Below are 19,072 nucleotides of genomic sequence, written 5' to 3'. Positions count from 1 at the left end.
GACGGCTGGCACTGCCCAGGAGACCCCTGCACCCAGGGCACTTACCTAGCCACCAGCACATCCGCTGCAGAAGGGGAAATGGTGTGTTCCAGCAGCCCTGGCTCCAGGTAGAGGCCTGCAGAGGCACAGCCTACCCTCAGCCCCTTGGGGGAGGGGACTCCCCCACCTTCCACCCACACTCAGCTCTGGGAGGGTGTTTGCCTGGGCAGGGAAGTAGGCATCTGGGTACAGACCTTCCCTCTAAGACCCACATGAAGTCCCCAGACTGAATACCCTCCAGGACTTCCTGCTTTGGGCATCAAATAAGCTGGGATTCATGGTACAGGGCAGTTGGCCAGGGTCAACAGCATGGTGGTCTCCCACTCACCTGTTGGTTCCTCAGCTCCGAAGTGTACAAGGGCAGCAGGGAAGAGGTTTGCCTGCAAAGGGGAGGGGGCTCAGGGGCTGTGCAGCGGTCTGTTGAGATGGCCACATCTCCCTACAGCAGCCTGCCCAGTTTGGATAGGGACCCAAAGGACTGCCCCAAGCCCCACCTGGAAGTGCACTTATTTCTGTGACTCCTGCATTTCCCGTCTCCTCCCTCCCACCCTTCTGCCCACAGCAGGGTGAGTAGTCAGCACTCTGGGGGCCAACTTCAAGGCCAACCTAGTCGGAAGGGACAGTGCTGGACAGGTGGTCTGGGAACCAAGGATGTCAGGGCAGGGCAACCTGCTGCTATCTAGGAACAGAGACCGTGAAGACAGGGGATGCCTATGACTCTGCTGACTGTCCATACCCCCCCATACCTGGTATTGCCCCCAAACTGGGGGACTTTGGGCAAGGGGTCTTCCTTTGGGCTGACAGGATGCGCTCAGACCCAGTGGGAGATAATAGTGTCCTGGGAGGGCAGGCCTGGGCTTGAAGGTGGGCTGCTGGTTTCCAGAGCCAAGCAGCTCTGGGGTCGCAGGCTGAGTGACCCAGCCAAGACAGGGCATCCCTCTGGCTAAGCCAAGAGGGCACAGGCTGCCAGAGTCCCTGAGTTCCTCATGTCCACTCAAATAAGGGTGACAAATGCTCTGAAGCCCAGAGGAGTCTAGCACCAATTCCTCCCCAAAGCGGGCAGGGGTGCAGGTTCCTGCTTGGGGACTGGCCTCACTTGCTTGGGCACCAGTGGGGAATCGAAGTGTACAGGGCCACATGTCTCTGACGCCTTGGGCATGTGGCTCTGAGAGCATCAGAGCTGCAGAGGCCTGAGAGCCACCAGTCAGGGCCTCTAGATCTTCCTCCTCCCGGCCAGGCCTCTGCACCACCAGAGCAAGGTGGGGGCTGGGCCCAGCCAACAGGCCTGGGGCTCAAGCTATATTCCTGGAAGGAGCTACAGCTGCTAGTTGAGGGTGTTCTCTCCTCGAGGCTCCAAGCTGCTGGGAGTGCCCAGGGCTTGCCAGGTGGGTGGGGTTGGGGAACGTTAAAAGATTAATACGAGTAGGCTTCAAAGGCCAGGCCTAGGAACACTGAAACCTCAGCCTGCAGCCGGCAGCAAGGGACACAAACAAGGGCGGTGAATGCTTTGAAACCCAACTGTGGGGCAGGCATCAAAGCCTAAGAGGAGGCCTGGGGTGGGGGCCTACTCAAAGCCCCTGCAGAGGCCCTGGAAACGGAAGCCTTCCTTGGTGGAGCATGGTGGTTCTTGCCCTCACGTGAGCCTCCCATGTGGCTGGCCCACCTCCACACCCAAAACACGTGTCCCTATGGGACCTGGCCAGGGTTCACACGCAGGCCACCGCCCCACAGACACATCTGGGAAGTTCGCCCCATCAGCACTGGCCATGTGCTCCACACCCACCCCAGCTAAGTGGGCTCCCTTGGAAGCTTCCAGGAGGGACCACACAACTCCCTCAGGTGGGGCCCCTCACCTGGAACTGCCTGTGCAGACGGGCAGTCAGGACCAGGAGCACCAGGCCAGGGAAGGGACCTGCAGGGATCCCTGGCAGAGCAGCCAGCACTGCTGCGCTGAAGGGACAAGGAGGTGGGGCAGCAGGCTGGGCAGCATCAAGGCTGGTTAGTGTTCAGGGCGGGCTAAGCCTGGGCCTCCTTGAGCCTTAGGGCACCTCCCACCTGTGGAAGCCTCCAGCTGGGCCCTCAAGAAGCCCCAAGGTACCTGCCCTCCAGGACCCAGGAACTGCCCCATCTTCACTGCCACCTCCTGTTCAGGCCAAAGAGCCAGGCAGCAGAGAAAGGCTGCCTCCATCTCTAAGCACAACCAGGTGTGCCCAGGCTGAGACCTGCTCAGAGGCAGCACGTGCCTCCAGGGCCTTCTCCCGAAACCCAAGGGACAGCAGGCTATGCCTTCCAAGGGCAGGGGCCACAAAGTCCCTGATTGTGGGGCTCACATGCTTCCTATGGGCTGATGCTGGGGTGGGAGCTGAGTCTCATCTGACCCAGGCTGCGGGGTACGCCAGAAAGGACCCTTGGAGCTGCTCACTCCTTCTGGCAAGCTGGAGTCTGGGGCCACCTCCACCCTCACGTCCTTCTCTGCTCTCAACCTGGAGACAGGGCATGCAGCAGGGCCAGCCTGGGGGTACAGGCTTGAGGCCTTGGGGAAGGAATCCTCTAGGGGAGTCCTCTAGTCCCCCTGGGCCAGCCCCGCCCCCAGCCAGGCCTTCCTGCCCACCAGTTCAGGGCTCAAGTCCTGAGTGAACCAGGGCCAGCAGAAAGGACATCCCACCATCTGTCCACCAATAGCCCCTGTTGGCCAATCTAACCCATTCTTGGGGCTGAGCACTGGCCAGGTTGCCAGGCCCTGGCCCAATCCCACCTGCCCATCCCCAGTAGACCCACAGAGAAGGGGTGGGGACAGACCTGACTACAACCTTCAAACCAACCGCTCCCCAAGACTTGGGGACAACTGAGAGCTCAGATGGGAAGGGAAAGATGGGGACATCAAGAAAGACAGATAGCAGCTGACACACAGCCCCCAGAAAACAGAGGGCAGGAGAGGCGGAACTCCTCCATGCTTCAGTGGCACCACAGGCCAGGCAGACACGGGACCTGAAGCTCAGGTCGAAAGACCCCTGGAGAGCAGTGCTGGCCTTAAGGGCCCTGTGCAAGGTGGTAGGTGGGGGCTGAGAAGGGCGAGGTGAGGACCCTGGCTCAGGGCAGCATCCTCACTAGGGTGCTCCGGCACAGGAACAGGGTTTGCCTGTTCCCATTTGGAGAACGGTTCTTGTCCTCACTCCTGACCACCCCACCAGTCCTCCCAGAAAACCCTTGCTGTCCTAGGCCAGTGGTGTCCCCCACGGGCACCCCATACCATCGTTCTCTTAGGCAGGCTGGGCCAGAGGGCCCCAGGCGGCAGGCGGTCAGAGCACAGCCCTGCCAGAGACATGAAAGCTGCGGCTTCCACACCGCCGCCTGCTCACCCGCCGGAGGGAGGCAGGCAGGCTTCCTTCCCGCAGCCCTGCCAGCTCTGATGATGGTGGGCATGGGCGCCACCCCTCACAAGGCCCTGAGGCTCAAGGCCCAGCAGACTGATGGAAGGAGACAGCTGCTGGTGGTGGGCAGTGTCACCAGGAATCAGGCACGGTGGACTGGAGGTGCCCGAGGCTCAGTGGGGGAGCCTCCTGACGCGGGCGGGGGAGTTGGACTCCGGCCCTCCATGCCAAAGCATCTTCCAAATTCAATGTTTATCAGCAGGCTGGCCAGCAAGGCAGGGAGGGGTGCAGAGGGAGAAGCCTGGCGCCTGGGGCTTTACGGGCCGAGAGGGGACGACACCGTCACAGGCCGGCTATTGCACCTCCACGCCCCTCGCTTGCGGGTGAGGCTTGGTGAGCTTCCGGCCCGCCTGCCAACTTTGTACCCCACCTCGCCCCAATGGTGGTGGCTCTAGGCAGCCAGCAGAGCCTGTCACCCCCAACCCAGACCTCTGCAGAGGCCTTTGGGCTGCCTCTGTTGTTAATTAAAATATCTGAAGACTCTTTGAAGAGGAAACTATTAGGCCAGAAGGGCTGGGGAGGCTCCAGCTGCTCTCCCAGGGGGCACAGGGACAGGACACTCATCCCTCCTGGCTCTGCAAGGCAGCAGGGCAGGGCACGGGATTAAATGGCCTCCCAGCGCCAGGACCTCCAGGGGTGGGTGGTAGAGAGTGGGTAGGCCAGTTGGGGACCAGGGGAAAGGCAGGAATATAGGCTGGCAAGAGCCCCCCAGCCCCAGTCCCCAGTCCCTCTCAGGCAGTCACTTCCAGCCAAGGGCTCCAACCAGTCCTGCCAGAGCCCTTCCTCACCCAAGTACTGGGCAGGGGACTCGTGTTACCCAACAGTCCAAGGGCCAGGACCTTCTGATGGCCCCAGCTCAGGATGGCTGGCCAGTCAGGCAGGCAGGCCCATCCCCGCCCTGGGGCCAGGCAGGAAGCGGAGGAGGTTGGAAAGCCCTGTCAGAAACAACTTCAGAGGCCGCGCTGCTCCCTCTGAATTCCCGGCTCTAAAAGGCTTTATTACCGCCGCAGCCTGCCAGGGCACTCCTTCCCAGCCGCAGGCCTCGCCCTGCCCAGCCTCCTGCCCTCAGCGCGGCCACCCCACCGGCACCCCCAGCAAAGCAGGTAGTACCTGGAAGAGGGTCAGCGTGTGGTCATCCAGGACTGTTCTGGGGGGGGCGACAACTGTGGAGAGAAGGCACTGTGAGGAGACGAGCCTGAGGGGCTCCTTGCTCTCCTCTGTGGCTGCAAAAGTCCGGCAAGGGGTCCAAGGGGCTGGGGCAGACCCACCCAGATGCAGCTCTCCCTGGACCACTGGCCACTCCCTGTGGACTGAGCCACAAGGTGGGGTTCAGGACACTCAGAGCCTCCCTCCCACCTCTGGCTCCTTCCTGCCTCCCCACCAGGTCCAACCATGACACTGACAGGTGCTGGTGGGGCCAGCTGCAGATTGCACGAGAGTGGAGGTGGGTGTGTGCCTGGGCCTGGACCCAGGAAACGGGGAGGGTAAGGAGTGGGCAGAGCGCAGGAGAAGGCACTCACACAGGTGAAACGGCAACTGGGGATTCCCCAGGTGGCTCCTCACGAAGTCTCGCAAGTCCCCCACTGCAAAGAGGGACGGAGCAGAGGGCTTCTCAGGACAGGCCCACACGCCTGCTTTCAAGACCTACCTTAAACCCCCACTGCCGGAAGGAAGCCCTGCCAGCCAGGGCACCATCAAGTCAGCCTGGGCATACGGTCCCCACAGGTTGGATTCTGCTCAAACCTTCTTGGCAGAGGCCAAACAGGGATGGGACTCCTTCTTCAGTACCCCAAGGCTCAGCCTGGCTGGACCACCATGCAGGCTGCTACTGGGCCCCGCTGCAGGGGAGGCCCGCTCACCCCCAGCCACGTGCCTCGCCAGGCCCAGAGCATCCCTTGCCTCTTGGTACCCATCACCCCAGTCTGAGCCCTGTCCAGGGGGAAGGCTCCCTCAGAGGCTGGTGTGCCACCTTGCCCCGGCTATCCTGGGAAGATCAGACACCGAAGCCCCCTGGGCCCCTTCTGTAAGGTGGGCCCTGAGCCCACCCTTCCTCTGGATGCCTGGTCGAATATGCTCTGAATAAACTCCTGTACATGAGCCTCCTTCAGCCAGGACTGAGCCCTGTCCCCCTTCCCTCATGGTCTGTGTCCAGGCTCAGAGCCCTCTGGCTGTCTGCAGAGAGCCCAGGTTCCCTGGAGCCCACAGGGAAATGGCCAGTGAGAAGGGCTCAGAGGGCCCCCACCTACCCCTCCACAGCAGGGCCACATACCTGTCTCGCTGGGGCGGAAAAAGCCCTGCAGGATGTAGCGGTCAGGGAAGAGGACCCTCAGAACCACCTAGGCCAGGACAAGTGGAACGGCCATCAGGGACTGTCAGAGTTCAGACTTGGCACAGGGATATGCCCCCATCGGCCCCCAACCCAAGCAGTGTCAGCTGTCCCCCAGTTGAGCAGAGCCAAATCCCAGGCTGGGGACAGAGATGGTCAAGCCTGTGTGCACACACATGCATGCCAAGAGCAGGTGTCTGCTTTGAAACCTGTGGTCTTAGCACTGCAGAAAAGGATTTCAGCATCAAACGCGGGCGCCTGGCTGGTCAGGCAACAGACCATGGCTGCACAGGCCGCCCACCTTCCACGAGCCCTGGTCAGCCCGTCTCATGACTGCCTGCATGAGCCCTGGTGGCCTGCTGGCCACGCGCTGAGACGTCCCTGCAGGGGGGCCACAGGAGGCCCTGCTGAAAGCCCCCGATCCCTGCCCACCTTACCTTTGGGTAGCGCTCCAGTTTCTCCTTCATCTGAGCTTCCCTGAAGGCCTTGGTCACCAAGGGGGCTTCTTCCAGGCGTTTCCTGTGGCAAGAGGGGCGGAAAGCCCAGGTCTCCCCAGTCAGAACAGAGCCCCTCGGGAGCCACTGTGGATTCTGGCACCCTCCCCACAGAGGTTTTGCTAAGGGCACGGGTGCCAGGGCCCTGGGCAATGCCCAATCCTGGCAGCCCCTGTGCACCCTGGGGAAGACCGACCGGACCAGCAGCCAGAGGCAGAACCCGCTTGGGGCAAACCACGGAGAAAAGACAAGATGCTGAGGGGCTGGGTCACCCACCGCTCACTCTTGAGCTGGGCCAGGCGTCTCCTCACGTCATCCACAGTCACCTCGAAGAACTCATCGGGCAGCTCTGCCGGCCAGGCCTGCAGCAGGTCCTCCAGGTCAGGGTGGCAGACCACAGGGTCTCGGTCCACGGGCTGTGGGCAAAGGGCCTCAGCTGACCTTGGTCTCCTGGGGCTCTTGGCCACGCGCTCTCTCCGTCTCTGCCCACCCCTCCCAGTCCACCTGCCAGCACAGGGCTAGGGAGGACTCGGAACAGAGGACAAGGGGACAAGCCCAGACAAGCTCCTTCAGGACTGAGCCCCGTCCCCCTCCCCCACTGCAGCACCCTGACCCATCACACCCTGATCTTGCTCCCCAGAAGGGCCTGTGGCCGCCAGTCTAGCGCAGGCCAGGGAGTCCTGGGGAGTGGGTGGGGGAACTCGGGCAGCTCCCTGCACACTTTCTGCTTTAGTGGGGGAACCCCAAGATTAGGAATCCACTATGGAACAACACCCCTATTCTTGGCCACGTCAGGGGCTCCACACAGGGGAGGCGCAGTGACAGTCACCAAATTAGAGTGTTGGCAAAAACCCCAGCAGCTGTCCCCGCTGCCCTCTCAGCCACAGCCCATGGCCAGGCTGACTCCATCTCTCCCTCCCCTGGGGAACCAACCAACCCTCCCTCTGCCCACCCTGGGGACAGAGGAAGGGACAGCGTCACTCCTAATTGGCATCAACAGCAATGAAAATTACAAGGCAGACCCGCTCCATCTGCGGTGCTCTGGGAGAGTAGGACACCTCCCAGGGGCAGAGGCCACCCCACAGAGCCAGGCTTGACCGAGGTGCCCAGCTGGGCCAGCAGGGCCCATAGTGATCCTGTCCTCTCCCACACAGAACAACAGAGGTATCAGAGAGGGAGGTGGCCCTAGGAACCTACCCTCTGCTCCTGCCCTGTATCACAAGGGCCCCCATGGTCCCCAAGTTGGCCTGGGGCCCCCTTCTACTCCTCCAACACCTGGGGATGGGATGGCAGGCTCTGGGAACGGCACCTCCTTCCTCCCTTCCTGCAGCCCTCCAGCAGCTGGGCCAAGCCCTGGTCCCATGGCCCTGAAGGTGTGCTTCCAGGCCCAGGCTGGTCAGCCCTGCACAACACCTGGGCACCAGCACCCTCAACACATCCACACTGGGGGACAGCCCGACACACACCCGTTCCTGGTGTCTCAGGCCTACACCCAGATCCTGCACATGGACGCCAGGTCCCTGTGGCCCACCAATCATATAGCTATGTCATGCCTCAACCAAGGGCTGAAGCCAGGAAGCCCCTCTGCTTGGGTCACAGCCTTGGAAGAATGGCCAAAGGAGCTGGCTGAGGCCCAGGCAGGGACCCGTACCTGGTTGACCAAGGCTCCAGGGGCTGCCCCTTCCGAGCCACGGCCATGCTGCAGCAGCCGCAGGCAGTCTTACGCCTGAACTCTTTACTAGCTGCCAGGCACCAGGTGCCCTGTGGCCAGTGTCTGCATTCCAACAGGGCCGTGAGCTCGCTGGGGCCCCAGGAGAGGGCAGGCAGGACATGGATGGGCCCAGCGCCAGGAGCCTCCACATCCAGGTCTGGCCAGTCCAGACTGAGATCCTGATGCAGATGTGGCCTCCAAGCCCCAAGCTGAGGGGCAGGTTCTGGTGGCCTGATCCAGCCCCTCCTCTGGAGGGTCCATCCCAGACCCAGAGGATCTGAGTCCACGCTGGCTGCAGCAGGCAGGTGACACAGTGATGGCGCCACATCAAGACTGGCCACCCAGACAGGCCCCTGTGCCCAGAACTCAGCAACAAACAGCAGAAGTCAGAGGCCAGCAAAGCCAGTCCCAAGAAGGGCATGCCATCCTGGGGCATCCAAAAAGGACAGTGGGTTACAAACACATCCACACCCTGGGAAGTACAATGGCCCCGAGTTTTACAGTCTCCCTGCTGGTCAGGTCACAGGGGCAAGAGCCACCAGCTTCATGCTGCAGGGGCCACTGCATTTCCGAGCAAAAATAAAACTGACAGAGATTCTTGTCTCAGACCCACCCTAGCCTCCCAGAGTCCCACTCTGCTCAGGAAGACTGTCCATCCAACAGGACCAAGAGCCAGGGTCCTGCTCAGGGCCAGGAAAGAGGATGATCGATGCATTTCCCGGGCCCCCTGCCCACTGGCTTTCAAGGGCCCCAGGAGCAAGGTGCCCATGGGAGCCTGCGGGCGAGGTTGAGGCTGCATGAGCAGCTGCGGACGGGGCCAGAAATCCCAGGAGCACTGGTGGCGTCTGTGGCTGGGCTGATAAGAAATGTCACTTTGCCACCAAGTGGCAGTGGGAGACGCCAAAGCACTTATGGAGAGTGGAGAGACCATGGCCTGTGGCCAGCCCAGGAGTTCCCACCACAGGGAGGGCCCTGGCGGATATCTCAGTACGGGACGGGAGGAGCAGGCTGAGCACCATCTCAAGTGCCCGGCCCTGCTCACTCAGGACGCTCTGCCCTGCGCCCGCTCTCGACTGCTGTTCCGTCAGCATCCACAGTTCCACACATGGCTCCTGCCCGATGGTTCTGGATGGAGACCAGGTCTAGGGAGGAGACACCCCAGCACAAGAGAAGATTTATGGTGGTACCATGGGGACCCTCAGGGGTGACTTGAGGGGCCTCCAGGAGGGCCTGAGGTCCAAAGGCAGGTAGCCTTCCGGCTGGTGCAGACAGAGGAAGGTGCAGGTTCTGCTGTCCCTGTGGCCAGGACAATGCTGAAATGAGAGATGCAAAGGGCAGTGCAAAGGCAGCGCAGGAGCGTGGGCCCCTCTCTCCCCGCAGCTTGTTTGGGAGGGCTGCGGAGACCTCTACTTCCACCTGGCTGAGGCTGGGAGCGGGCTCCAGGTCAGTAAGAGCTCTTGGTGGCTGCAGGGAAGGGCGTGGGCAGGAGGGGCAGCGCCCGGGCCACCAGGCTCTCGGACGAGGTGAAACTTTTTTGAAGAGCCCAGGGGCTTGGTGTGATTCCTCTCCCCACAAAGACAGACTCTCCAGAGGCTGCAGGGACCCAGCCGGGTGGGCAGATCCCAGAGGCCTCTGTGCAGCCAAGGTGGCTCCCACGGTGTCCAGGACCCACCTGCTCACCAGAGGACAGTTTTCCACCCTTGGAGGGGGCATGGCACCAGGCTGGTTTGTGTCTCACGCGTCTCTGGGCCCAACTTGTGGAAGAAGTGGCCTAGGTCCTCAGAATCATATCCTCGTGGTCAAAACCAGCCAGAAGCAGGTGTGGGAGGTTCCAGGGGCAATGGGACGAGGTGGCCCCAGGCTTTTATCTTAAGTGATAAAAACTCCACCCAAGAGCTGGGAGACACAGGCGGTCGTGTCCACGTTCACATCCACGTTCACGTCCCGCCCTGTTTGTTCTCTCACGCCTGTGCCTGGGACGCCAGGCTTCCCAGCTCTGCTGCAAACTCAGGGCTCTTACAGTCACGCGCTCACCAGCTGCACCCCAGGGCCTCCAGCAGCAGTGCCACAGTGCCCACAGCCCCTCCTGGAAGGGGCTGTCCCTCTGTCTCCAGGTAATCTGTGCCGTGCCCTGCAGTTGCCACCCTCCCCACTTCCTGAGGCGTCTAACTGGCCAGGGAGGAGCTCACTGGTCTGGATGGGAGGGCCCCGGAAGGTTGTTCATGCAGTAACACTACCAATCCAAGGGGAAGCAACTGGACTGGGAGAGTGCAGCCTCGTCAGGCCATCCTGGTTGGAATGAAGGGACTGTGGAGGTGGGTGAGGCTGGACAGGGGCCACAGGGTTGCCCTGAAAGGTGCCTCTGCCCTGGGCCCCGCCCTGGCTCCCCTCTTCCCAGTGCCGTGAGTGCCGCGGCTTCTTCCTCCCTGCACTTCCCCGTGTGCGTGTGGTCCTCGCCTCAGGCCCAAGCAATGGGCTCGGCCAGTTGTGGACTGAACCTCTGAAACCACGAATCAGAATGAACTTCCTCCTCTAAGTGGTTCTTGTAGGATATTTTAAAAAGAAATAAAACCTAACTAACACAGTGCCGATCAAGTCCTAATCTCCTGAATGGGTTCCAGACCTGGGCCCTGCAGGAGATCACAGATCCACGGGAACCTCGAGGTGCCGAGGAAGGCTGAGGGAGGGGCCAGGACCTCCTTGGCACTTCTGACTGCTGGTTTCCACAGGCCACGCCTCCCGCGCTGCTCCAGAGGCCTCCCCGCACCTCCACCCAGAACGTGCACTGGCCTGCACCCGGAGCCCAGCAGCTTCCAAGGACACCACCTTCCGGTCCAACCCCTCTGTGCTAGGAGACCTGGTCTCCTCACTGGTGCCCACGTGCTACAGCCAGAGGAGGGGCAGGAGGACAAACAGACCTGTCACAGTGGAGCCAGTGAGGGGCCAGCTCCGAGGCCTAAGTGTGCCAGGCTCCCCAAATCCTCATAAAAGCCTAAGCACGGAAGTGTGTGATGATGGCCACGTGATGGGCAAGGAACTGAGGTCAGAGGGAGCAGCTGGCCAGCAGCGGGGAGCTCCATGGATGGCCAGCCTCAGTGCGGTCAATGGGCCATGAACCCCAGACTTAGGAGGGAACCCCCTTGATCAAGTGGTCCAGGGAACCTTGTTTCCTGCAAACTCAGAGCCCTGGTAGACTTCCAGAACACAGCCGCCAGTGAGGGCCACAGAGAAAGAAACTGGAAACGAAGCCAGGTGGGCAGGAGAAAAACCAGGAGGGGCCAAGCAGAGCAGAAGGCAGGGGGGCCCCAGCGGTCTGCAAACTTGGTGACAATGGATGCCCAGGCAGCCCAGAGGAAGGGCAGAGAAGACACTTAGGAGGGACACAGAGTCTCCGGGGAAGATGGGGTACCACTGTGTGCAATGTCCAGCCACCCCAGGCCAGTGGCAATGCAGATGCAGTGACCACCCCAGCAGGCAGACCCCGGATAAGGAGGCCCACAGAGCCAGGACTGGGTGTGCAGGGTCTGCTGGGTACCCAGTCCTGGGGCTCTGCTGACAGGGATCTTCCAGGACATGACGGGGAACGCCTGTACACTGCCTGAGGCCAACTCTCCTCAAGGACTTGGGCCCTTGTGCTCTCCCTCAGCCCTCGCCTCAGCCCCCTGTCCAGACGGGGTTCTGGTGAGAGGGAAAGCGAAGCCTTTTCCCTTGAGGCTGAGCTCAGATGAATCACTCCAAGGGATGCTGGGATGCCGGCCAGACCTGTCCTGTTACAGGGCCAGGCACCCTCAGGAAGGAGGTGCTGGGGCACGTGGTCACCACCAAAGGCTCTGAACAGCACAGTGGGAGGTGGCCATGCCTGAGGGAGAGGCCAGGCCTGGACCTGGGCTCAGGGGCTACACAGCAGGGCAAGATGCCACCCGCGTGGCCTGGAGCAGCCACAGCAGCTGGCAAGGTGTCGGCCATGAGCCCCCAGGGAAGACGGCACCTGACCAGGTCTGGGCACAACACCCACAGCACAGCCACACACGGCCAAGGAAAGCACCAAAACAGGAGGTGTCAGGAGCAGGGACAAGGTCCCGAGGAGAGCCGGCACCCAGACCTTCTGCAGAAAGACACGTGGGCTCTCCAACCCCATTCCCACCCAGGTCACCCTGGCCTCAGACACCTGGCACAGTGGGCACACCTCTGGAGGCTGCACTCAGGGTGGTCAGCTCAGAGCGTTCTCTCCAATACCACAATGTCCCCTGACCCTGGTTCACCCCGGCCCATAGAGAAACAGCAAGAGGCAAGGGGCAGACAATGCCACCATCCAGGGCCTCTCCTGCCCTTTCCAATCCCACAGACGCCCCAGACACACTGAAGGTCTGATAAGCTGCAAACAGCTGTGGACAAACAGCCCCACCTGGCAAGAGGACGGCCACCGCTGAGGCTCACAGCACGCACAGGCCAAGGGGCAGGACTCTGCACCCCGCTGGAGGTGGAGAGGAGGGCACCCCGACCAGGAAGGCGCATCCCGGGCACGCCAGCACTGCAGACCTGGCTCTCAGACACCTCTACGGTGGCCAGAGAGCGCCACCCAGCGCCCCCGCGTGCTCAGCAACAGGTTCTCAGCTTCCTTGAGGCCTTCTTCCTGTCCTAACTTCTCTAGTGTGAACACAAGTTACTTACATCACAAAGAAATAAGGAACATTTCTTTAAAAGAAGACTCCCAGGCTGGGGACACAGCTCAGTTGGTAGTTGCCTGCCTTGCATGCACAGGCCCCGGGTCCAATCCCAGGGTGAAGCCAAGCTGAGTGAGCAGGGCGCGGGCACTGAGGAAGCCTGGAGGGGGAGGGGCAGGCTGGCCACCACAAAACAAAGAAGAGCACAGTGCTAACCCTGACCCAGTAGCAGCACCTGCGCATTTCAGAGCACAGTGTCATCCACGCACACAGAGCACACTGCCTACCCAGAGAGCGGACACAACAAGGCTGGAGCCCAGGGGAAGCCAAGCTGTGTGAGCAGGGCGCGGGCACTGAGGAAGCCTGCAGGGGGAGGGGCAGGCTGGCCAGCAGCAGCCAGCCCTGCCTGGGGGACGGGGCCTTTGATCAGGACCAGCCCTTGTGCCAGCAGCTGCCGGGGAGGCCACAGGCCTGGGGGGTGTCTGTTGGGCCCGCTGGCGAGCAGAGGGCTGTGGAGCAGCCTCCCGGCCGTGGAGGGACTTCAAAGGACAGGGCCAGGGGGCGCCGGGCAGCCCAGCCTCTCCCAGCGCCCGGTTCTGATCGCCAGTAAAACTACCTTCTAATAATTAATGTCTGACATCAAAGGCAGGAACCGCCCGGGTCTGTGAACCATCCCGGCCTCAGCGAGGACCTGCCGGTATTTTATCCTGTCTCTTTCTTCTGAGTCTTTATTTAAATCCAAAAACCACACACAGGCAAAGCATTAATGGGAAACTTGGAAACTCTTCTTGATTACTAAAGTGTACCTTTGAAGTTCCCCAAAAAAAGCTCTGTCTTGTTCCAGTCCCCTCCCCCAGGACTGAGGAGGGACACAAAGCAGACACAGGCGCCCTGCGCCCTCTGGGCGTGTGGCTGTTAGTGACAGGAGGTGTGTGTGTGGGTGGGGGGTGCTCCACAATCAACCAGCCACCCGGGCTCCAGATCAAAGGCCTAGCGGGAGGCAGAGGCCAACGCACCCTCCCCTGGCACCTTCCCCAGACCCCCCTGGGCTGGGAGCCCTGGGATTAACACTTGAGGACAGTGACACCCGACCCAAGAGCAGGCCAGCCAGCTGCACTAGCCCCATCACAGAGACAGAGATGGAGAGACACACAGACACACACACAGGCGCACGCACACACCCACCTGGCCCCACTCAAGAAGAGCACAGAAAGGGCAAGAGGCCTCCGGCTGGGGCCTTGGGACTTGGGCCTGTCTCCTGGGAGAAAGACAGCCGCCCGCCCAGGAAGAGTGCCTGAGGAGGCCAGAAACCTGGCAACCAGCTCAACCCAGCACACAGCCAAGGACCCCAGGCTGAGGAGCCTCAGGGCTTCACAAGGGCAGAAGCCAGCAGGGTTCCCCAAGGGGAGGGGGCCCACTGTCACCACCGGACCAGGGCCCACATACCAGGTTGAGCCCAAACTAGGATCTGGGGCTCCCCTCACCTCCATGCCTCACCTCCATGTCCACTCCCCTGTTCACTCATCAGACACATCAAGGACGGTTCAGGTTCAGGGCTCCAAAGACAGAATGCTGGCCAGGACCCTCCATCTCCCAGGTGTACAGCAGGAGGCAGGAGTAGGCGCTGGCTTGGAGGGCAGGATAGATGGGGCAGGCACTCACTAGCTCCCTGACCATCAGTGGTGGCCCCTCCTCACAACAGACCTCTGTTCTAGCACACACTAACCATGTGGCCCTCAACTGCCAGGTCACCATGCACTGGCCAGAGTCCCCCCTCAGCAACTAGAGAGAGGCCTGCTTCTCAGGCTCCCGCAGTTGTGGACAGAGGCACCCAGTGGGCAAGGGCAGGCCCTGGCAGGATGCAGGAGCAGGGGGCATCCCCAGCACAGCATGGAGTCATAGGAAGCAGAGCACAGACAGAACACAGCCATGACCATCTCTCAAAAAGGCAGGAGCTGCCCAAACATGCAAATGCCTTTTTTGAAGAGAAGGGGCAGCTGGCGGAAGGAAGCCCACAGCAACAAGGGTCCCCAGACCACCCAGCCAGGAGTCAGACTGCCAACACCTTCAACACGGGGTCCAGCAGACTGCCCAGGTCAGCAGGAGCTCATGCCTGGCTCCAGATGCTGGCATGGCCCCTAAGACGGCTGTGACCAAGTCACCCTCCTGCCACCCCACTGAACCCCAGGATGTTGAGACCCGTTGGCCCACACTGAGGGCAGCAAGGGCTCCACTTGCTTCCTCCAACCCAATCCATAGAGAGGAGGATGCCGACACCTGACCCAGGAGCAGGCCAGGCCAGCTGTTCCCAGCTGCTGCACTAGCCCATTACCCCCCCCCCCACACACACACACACACACCTGGCCCACTCAGGCCCCCCAGGGCTCCAACGTGTGGCCAGGAGCTATCGGACAGGGTCCACGGCAGGGACGGCTGGGCTCAGTTAAAAGACCAGGGAGCCGACCTGACAGCACTTCCCAGAGCGAGGTAGAGTGTCATGGCCCCAGGCAGGCAGGCTGAGTCACCACCTGGAGGTCTGTGTGCCCAGTCATAAGCCCAGCTACTGAGATGCAGCAGGCAGCAAAGACCTTGTGCCACAGACCACCCCTGGTGCAAACGCTGCGTTCCAGACAGAAAGGTAGGGCTCTGACAACCTGCCTGCCATGTTTCCAAGCTGGCGAAGGCAGAAAGTGACAGTCTGCCTCACACGCAAACACAGGGGTCCAGCCTGAAACCCAGTGCTGGCTGACAGAGAGAATCGCACACTTGAAAACAAAACACACCACGGCACCTGGACGGTCCCAGAGTCATCCCGAAATTCACATCACTTTTTCAGCAACGGGAAAAGCAGATACCTCAAATAATGCAAAACGCTGTTTGCAATAACTACGTCTCACAAGAAAATCTCAGGAAGTCAGGAAGAGTCATGTCCTTAGCTTGACAAAAGCTTGTCATATCATACATCATCCTTAAAAAAATCAGCCCCATACCTTTAAAATCAAGATACCCTTAAAATCCACTCTATTTGCTACTATTCACCAAACACTAGTGACCCAGGAAAAAGACAAGAGGAAACACATGAAAGAAAAGGGCAGGCTGGCACTGACTGCAAAGACCCCAGGGAACTAGGACAGCGGCTAGGCCTGGTGAAGGCCAGTCACAACCAGTGGAACCAGAGCTCTCCTGGACGCCATGGGAACAGTGCCACTAGGACTGGTGAAGGCCAGTCACAACCAGTGGGACCAGAGCTCTCCTAGACACCAGGGAACAGTGCCACTAGAAGTGGTGAAGGCCAGTCACAACCAGTGGGACCAGAGCACTCCTGGACGCCATGGGAACAGTGCCACTAAGATTGGTGAAGGCCAGTCACAACCAGTGGAACCAGAGCACTCCTGGACGCCATGGGAACAGTTCCAAGATCCAGGAAACCACCAGCTCCACGAGGTCTACATGGGGAAACTGACCAGATTCTGCAGGACAGAAGGCTACGGGAAGACACAGTCGGACCATAATGAGGTAATGCTGCCCAAGGAGGCTCAAGGAATTCTATGACGTGTCCCATAGTTACTTCTGTGGAAGGTTCCAGGATGTATTTCAAAGGACAAAGTCTCTGAATAGGTCAGGGAGTCACTGTCACAGGTCTGGGGCCAGCAGGGAGGTGCAGGGAGGAGGCCACGGGTGTAGAGCGTCCCAGGAGACTGCATGACGATGGGCAGACGTGCACAGCTCATGCAGCCAGACCCTGCCGCACACTGTACAAAGGGGTTCCCAGAAGACCACTGCACGAGGGGCTGGGGACACAGCTCATGCACAAGTCCCTGGTTCCTCCCAGCACCACACACACACACACACACACACACACACGTGCACAGACCACTGTGTGAAAGACAAAGCCTCGGAGCAAGAGAAGAAAATCCAAAGATGTCCCCTCCTCTTGGCCTTGGGGTGAGGAAGCACATTCTGAGACCCTGCAAGCACAAACCATAACAATGAAATTCAATGCATCTGAGCAACCAGATTCCATGCACTCTGTTTAACTAAGGGTCATCACAGCCATGACATGTGACAGTACAACCCCAACACCCAAAATGCACAAGCACCTTTCTCAAAGAAACGAGTTAACAGGGCAGAGGACGCCAACGGGTAAAATCATGAAGCTCAGACGGCAGCAAGCAGGGTAATCGGGAGACACAAAACTTCCCAAACACTCTACGTCCAGCGGAAGACAGCCCCAGATGGGGGGGACGCAGCCATGTGCAGGCTGGTGCAGAGGGGCCAGTGACTGAGCAGCAGGTGGCAGGTGCCTGCTGTGAGAGGGTGTGACTGCAGAATGTGAACCAGTCAACACAGGGGCCCAGGACCCCAACCCTGGAAAACAAACACCACGGAGGAGGAAAACCTGCAGACAGGGCTGCCAGGGGCAGGGAGCGGCGGCAGGACAAAAGAGGCCGGGGGTGGGGGCACACAGCAGAGTAGCTACCCGGGCCCACCACAGTGCGGGTCCCCAGTGTCACTGACATGGGCGAGCCCACAGCAGGCCAACACCAGAAGGAAGAGGGCAGCAGGCCATGAGCTCCACAGGATACAGATGAGCCCTGGAGGTCTGTCCTTTTCTTCAGTACAGGGGACTGAGCCCAGGGGCACTCTACCACTGAGCCATACTTCAAGCCCTTTATAGTCTGTATTTCTTTTGAGAGAAGATTTTTTTGAGACTGGCTTCTTGCCCAGGCTGGCCTCAAACTTATGATCCTCCTTCCTCAGCCTCCAGAGTGGCTGGAATTACAGGTATGGCCACCACGCCCAGCACCCTTCTCTGCTTCTAAGACAAGACACAAGAGCCTCCGTGGCACACTGGGCAGGACCTGAGCTGCCTCTTCCAGGCAATCCCCGCCCGCCCCGCCCAGGCTGTGGAGGCCTGGGCAGGAATCAACAGGAATCAGACTCCAAAGGCTGAAGTCTTGCCTTGTCATCTAATGCACCACTCTCCAACTGCCCCCAGGACCTTTGTTTGGAGGAATATAAGAGCAGGTGGCTGTCCCCCACACCTGCTGGGCTGCTGTCCTCCCCTGTACTTTAGAGACAGGGGCTTCTCCTCCGGGGCCTGTCCACAGCCTGTCCACCCCCAGGGGCTGCTTCTCCTGTCCCTGTGCTGTAATAGCTGTAGAATCCTGCCAAGTGGCAAGGCGGACCCCTCCTGCCTCCACAGGGCCGAGTGGGCATCCATGACAACTCAGGACCTTCCTGCTCTTCCTCTGAACCGAGTGTGGCTCACTAAGCACACCCGGTCCACACACTTGAGAGACACTCTTTCTGGAGGTATTGTGTCCCACAAGAGCGCACATGGCCCTGCTCATCAGCACATGAACGCCTACAGGCCCTGGCAAGATGTCCCCAACCAACAGGGCAGCTCCCCAGATCAGACAGCCAGAGCCACCCAGGCACCTGGCTACCCAAGGAATCACTGTGGCTCCCTCCTGGTGCAAGAACGGCACCCCGTGGCCACTTCCCTGGGGCTGACGAGTCACCTTCCAGCTGCTTACAGCACTACAGCCCCCTCCGCAAGTCCCACTGCACAAGCATCAGCACCGGGGCTGAGAGGACGCCAGCCCACGACCAGGCAGACTGGCCGGCACAGGGCACCACCCAGGCCAGGCCTCGCAGGGATGAACTGCCCCTCCAGGAATTTCTGTGACCACCCTCAGAGCCCTCTGGCAGCCCGCCACCAGGAAACTCACCAGCTGCAAAGCCTCTTTAGCAGCAGGATCCTTCTCACAAATAAAATCTAAGTGGACCCTGAGGACATCCACGCCCGTAGGAGTGGGCAGAGCTGCTGCAGTGGGAGGAGAGGGCTGGCCCTCCCCAGGCGGGACACCGACACCTCGGCCGCGCTCTCCTCCTGTCTGCAGGCTGCAGAAGCAGCACCTGTAGATGCCCTGCCTTGGGCAGGGCAGGAACCGACTCTCGGGTTACAATGTCAGGCCAGGCTGGCTCATGGGCAGGCTCTGAGGGTGAGGATGTTGGGTGTCCACTGCTGTCCCTAACACCAAGGCAGGAAAGGGTACACCTAACACCTTCTCCAAACAAGCTCCCTCCTTCAGGATGCAGGGCACCGAGTGTCAGGCCCAGCCATGCCCCGGCCAGGCACGACTAGCTTCAGGTGATGCTGGCCAGAGGAAGAGACCCTCCCTATTTCTGAGCCAGCAGCTGCAGGCTTGAGTCCTGACAGAGCCTGCTTGCTGAACTCCTGAACCTTCCCTGGAACCAAGCCCTTGGGGAGAGGAACCTAGCACATCCAAGAACCTGAGTGATTCCTGGGAAATCTGCAAGGAAGCTATGACTGCTGGGGAAGATGGGGACTTGTGGCACACAGTGGATGAGCAAGAGCCACACCCAGGCGGAGCTGAGGT

General features: G+C 60.6%; 1 protein-coding gene across 4 annotated transcripts in view; it reads right to left on the bottom strand.

Annotated features, from left to right (window-relative positions):
- Positions 1-19,072, bottom strand: part of Aspscr1 (ASPSCR1 tether for SLC2A4, UBX domain containing) — a 35,971-nt gene that overhangs the window by 378 nt on the left and 16,521 nt on the right. For 3 of the 4 annotated variants that reach the window (XM_026410779.2, XM_026410781.2, XM_077800821.1), the window contains exons 8-14: positions 6,567-6,706; positions 6,234-6,315; positions 5,740-5,806; positions 4,991-5,053; positions 4,581-4,633; positions 368-419; positions 46-115 (exon numbers count right to left, since the gene is read on the bottom strand). In XM_026410779.2, coding sequence (XP_026266564.1) covers positions 46-115; positions 368-419; positions 4,581-4,633; positions 4,991-5,053; positions 5,740-5,806; positions 6,234-6,315; positions 6,567-6,706 — 527 coding nt within the window. Of the gene's footprint in view, positions 1-43; positions 116-367; positions 420-1,892; positions 1,990-4,580; positions 4,634-4,990; positions 5,054-5,739; positions 5,807-6,233; positions 6,316-6,566; positions 6,707-19,072 lie in introns of those variants that run through there. The other variant, XM_026410780.2, reaches the window with a different exon arrangement.

The sequence above is a fragment of the Urocitellus parryii genome, chromosome 7 (assembly GCF_045843805.1).
Source record: "Urocitellus parryii isolate mUroPar1 chromosome 7, mUroPar1.hap1, whole genome shotgun sequence".
NCBI classification, from domain to species: domain Eukaryota; kingdom Metazoa; phylum Chordata; class Mammalia; order Rodentia; family Sciuridae; genus Urocitellus; species Urocitellus parryii.
Note: the sequence above shows the minus strand (reverse complement) of the source record. Positions and strands in the feature narration are given on the sequence as shown.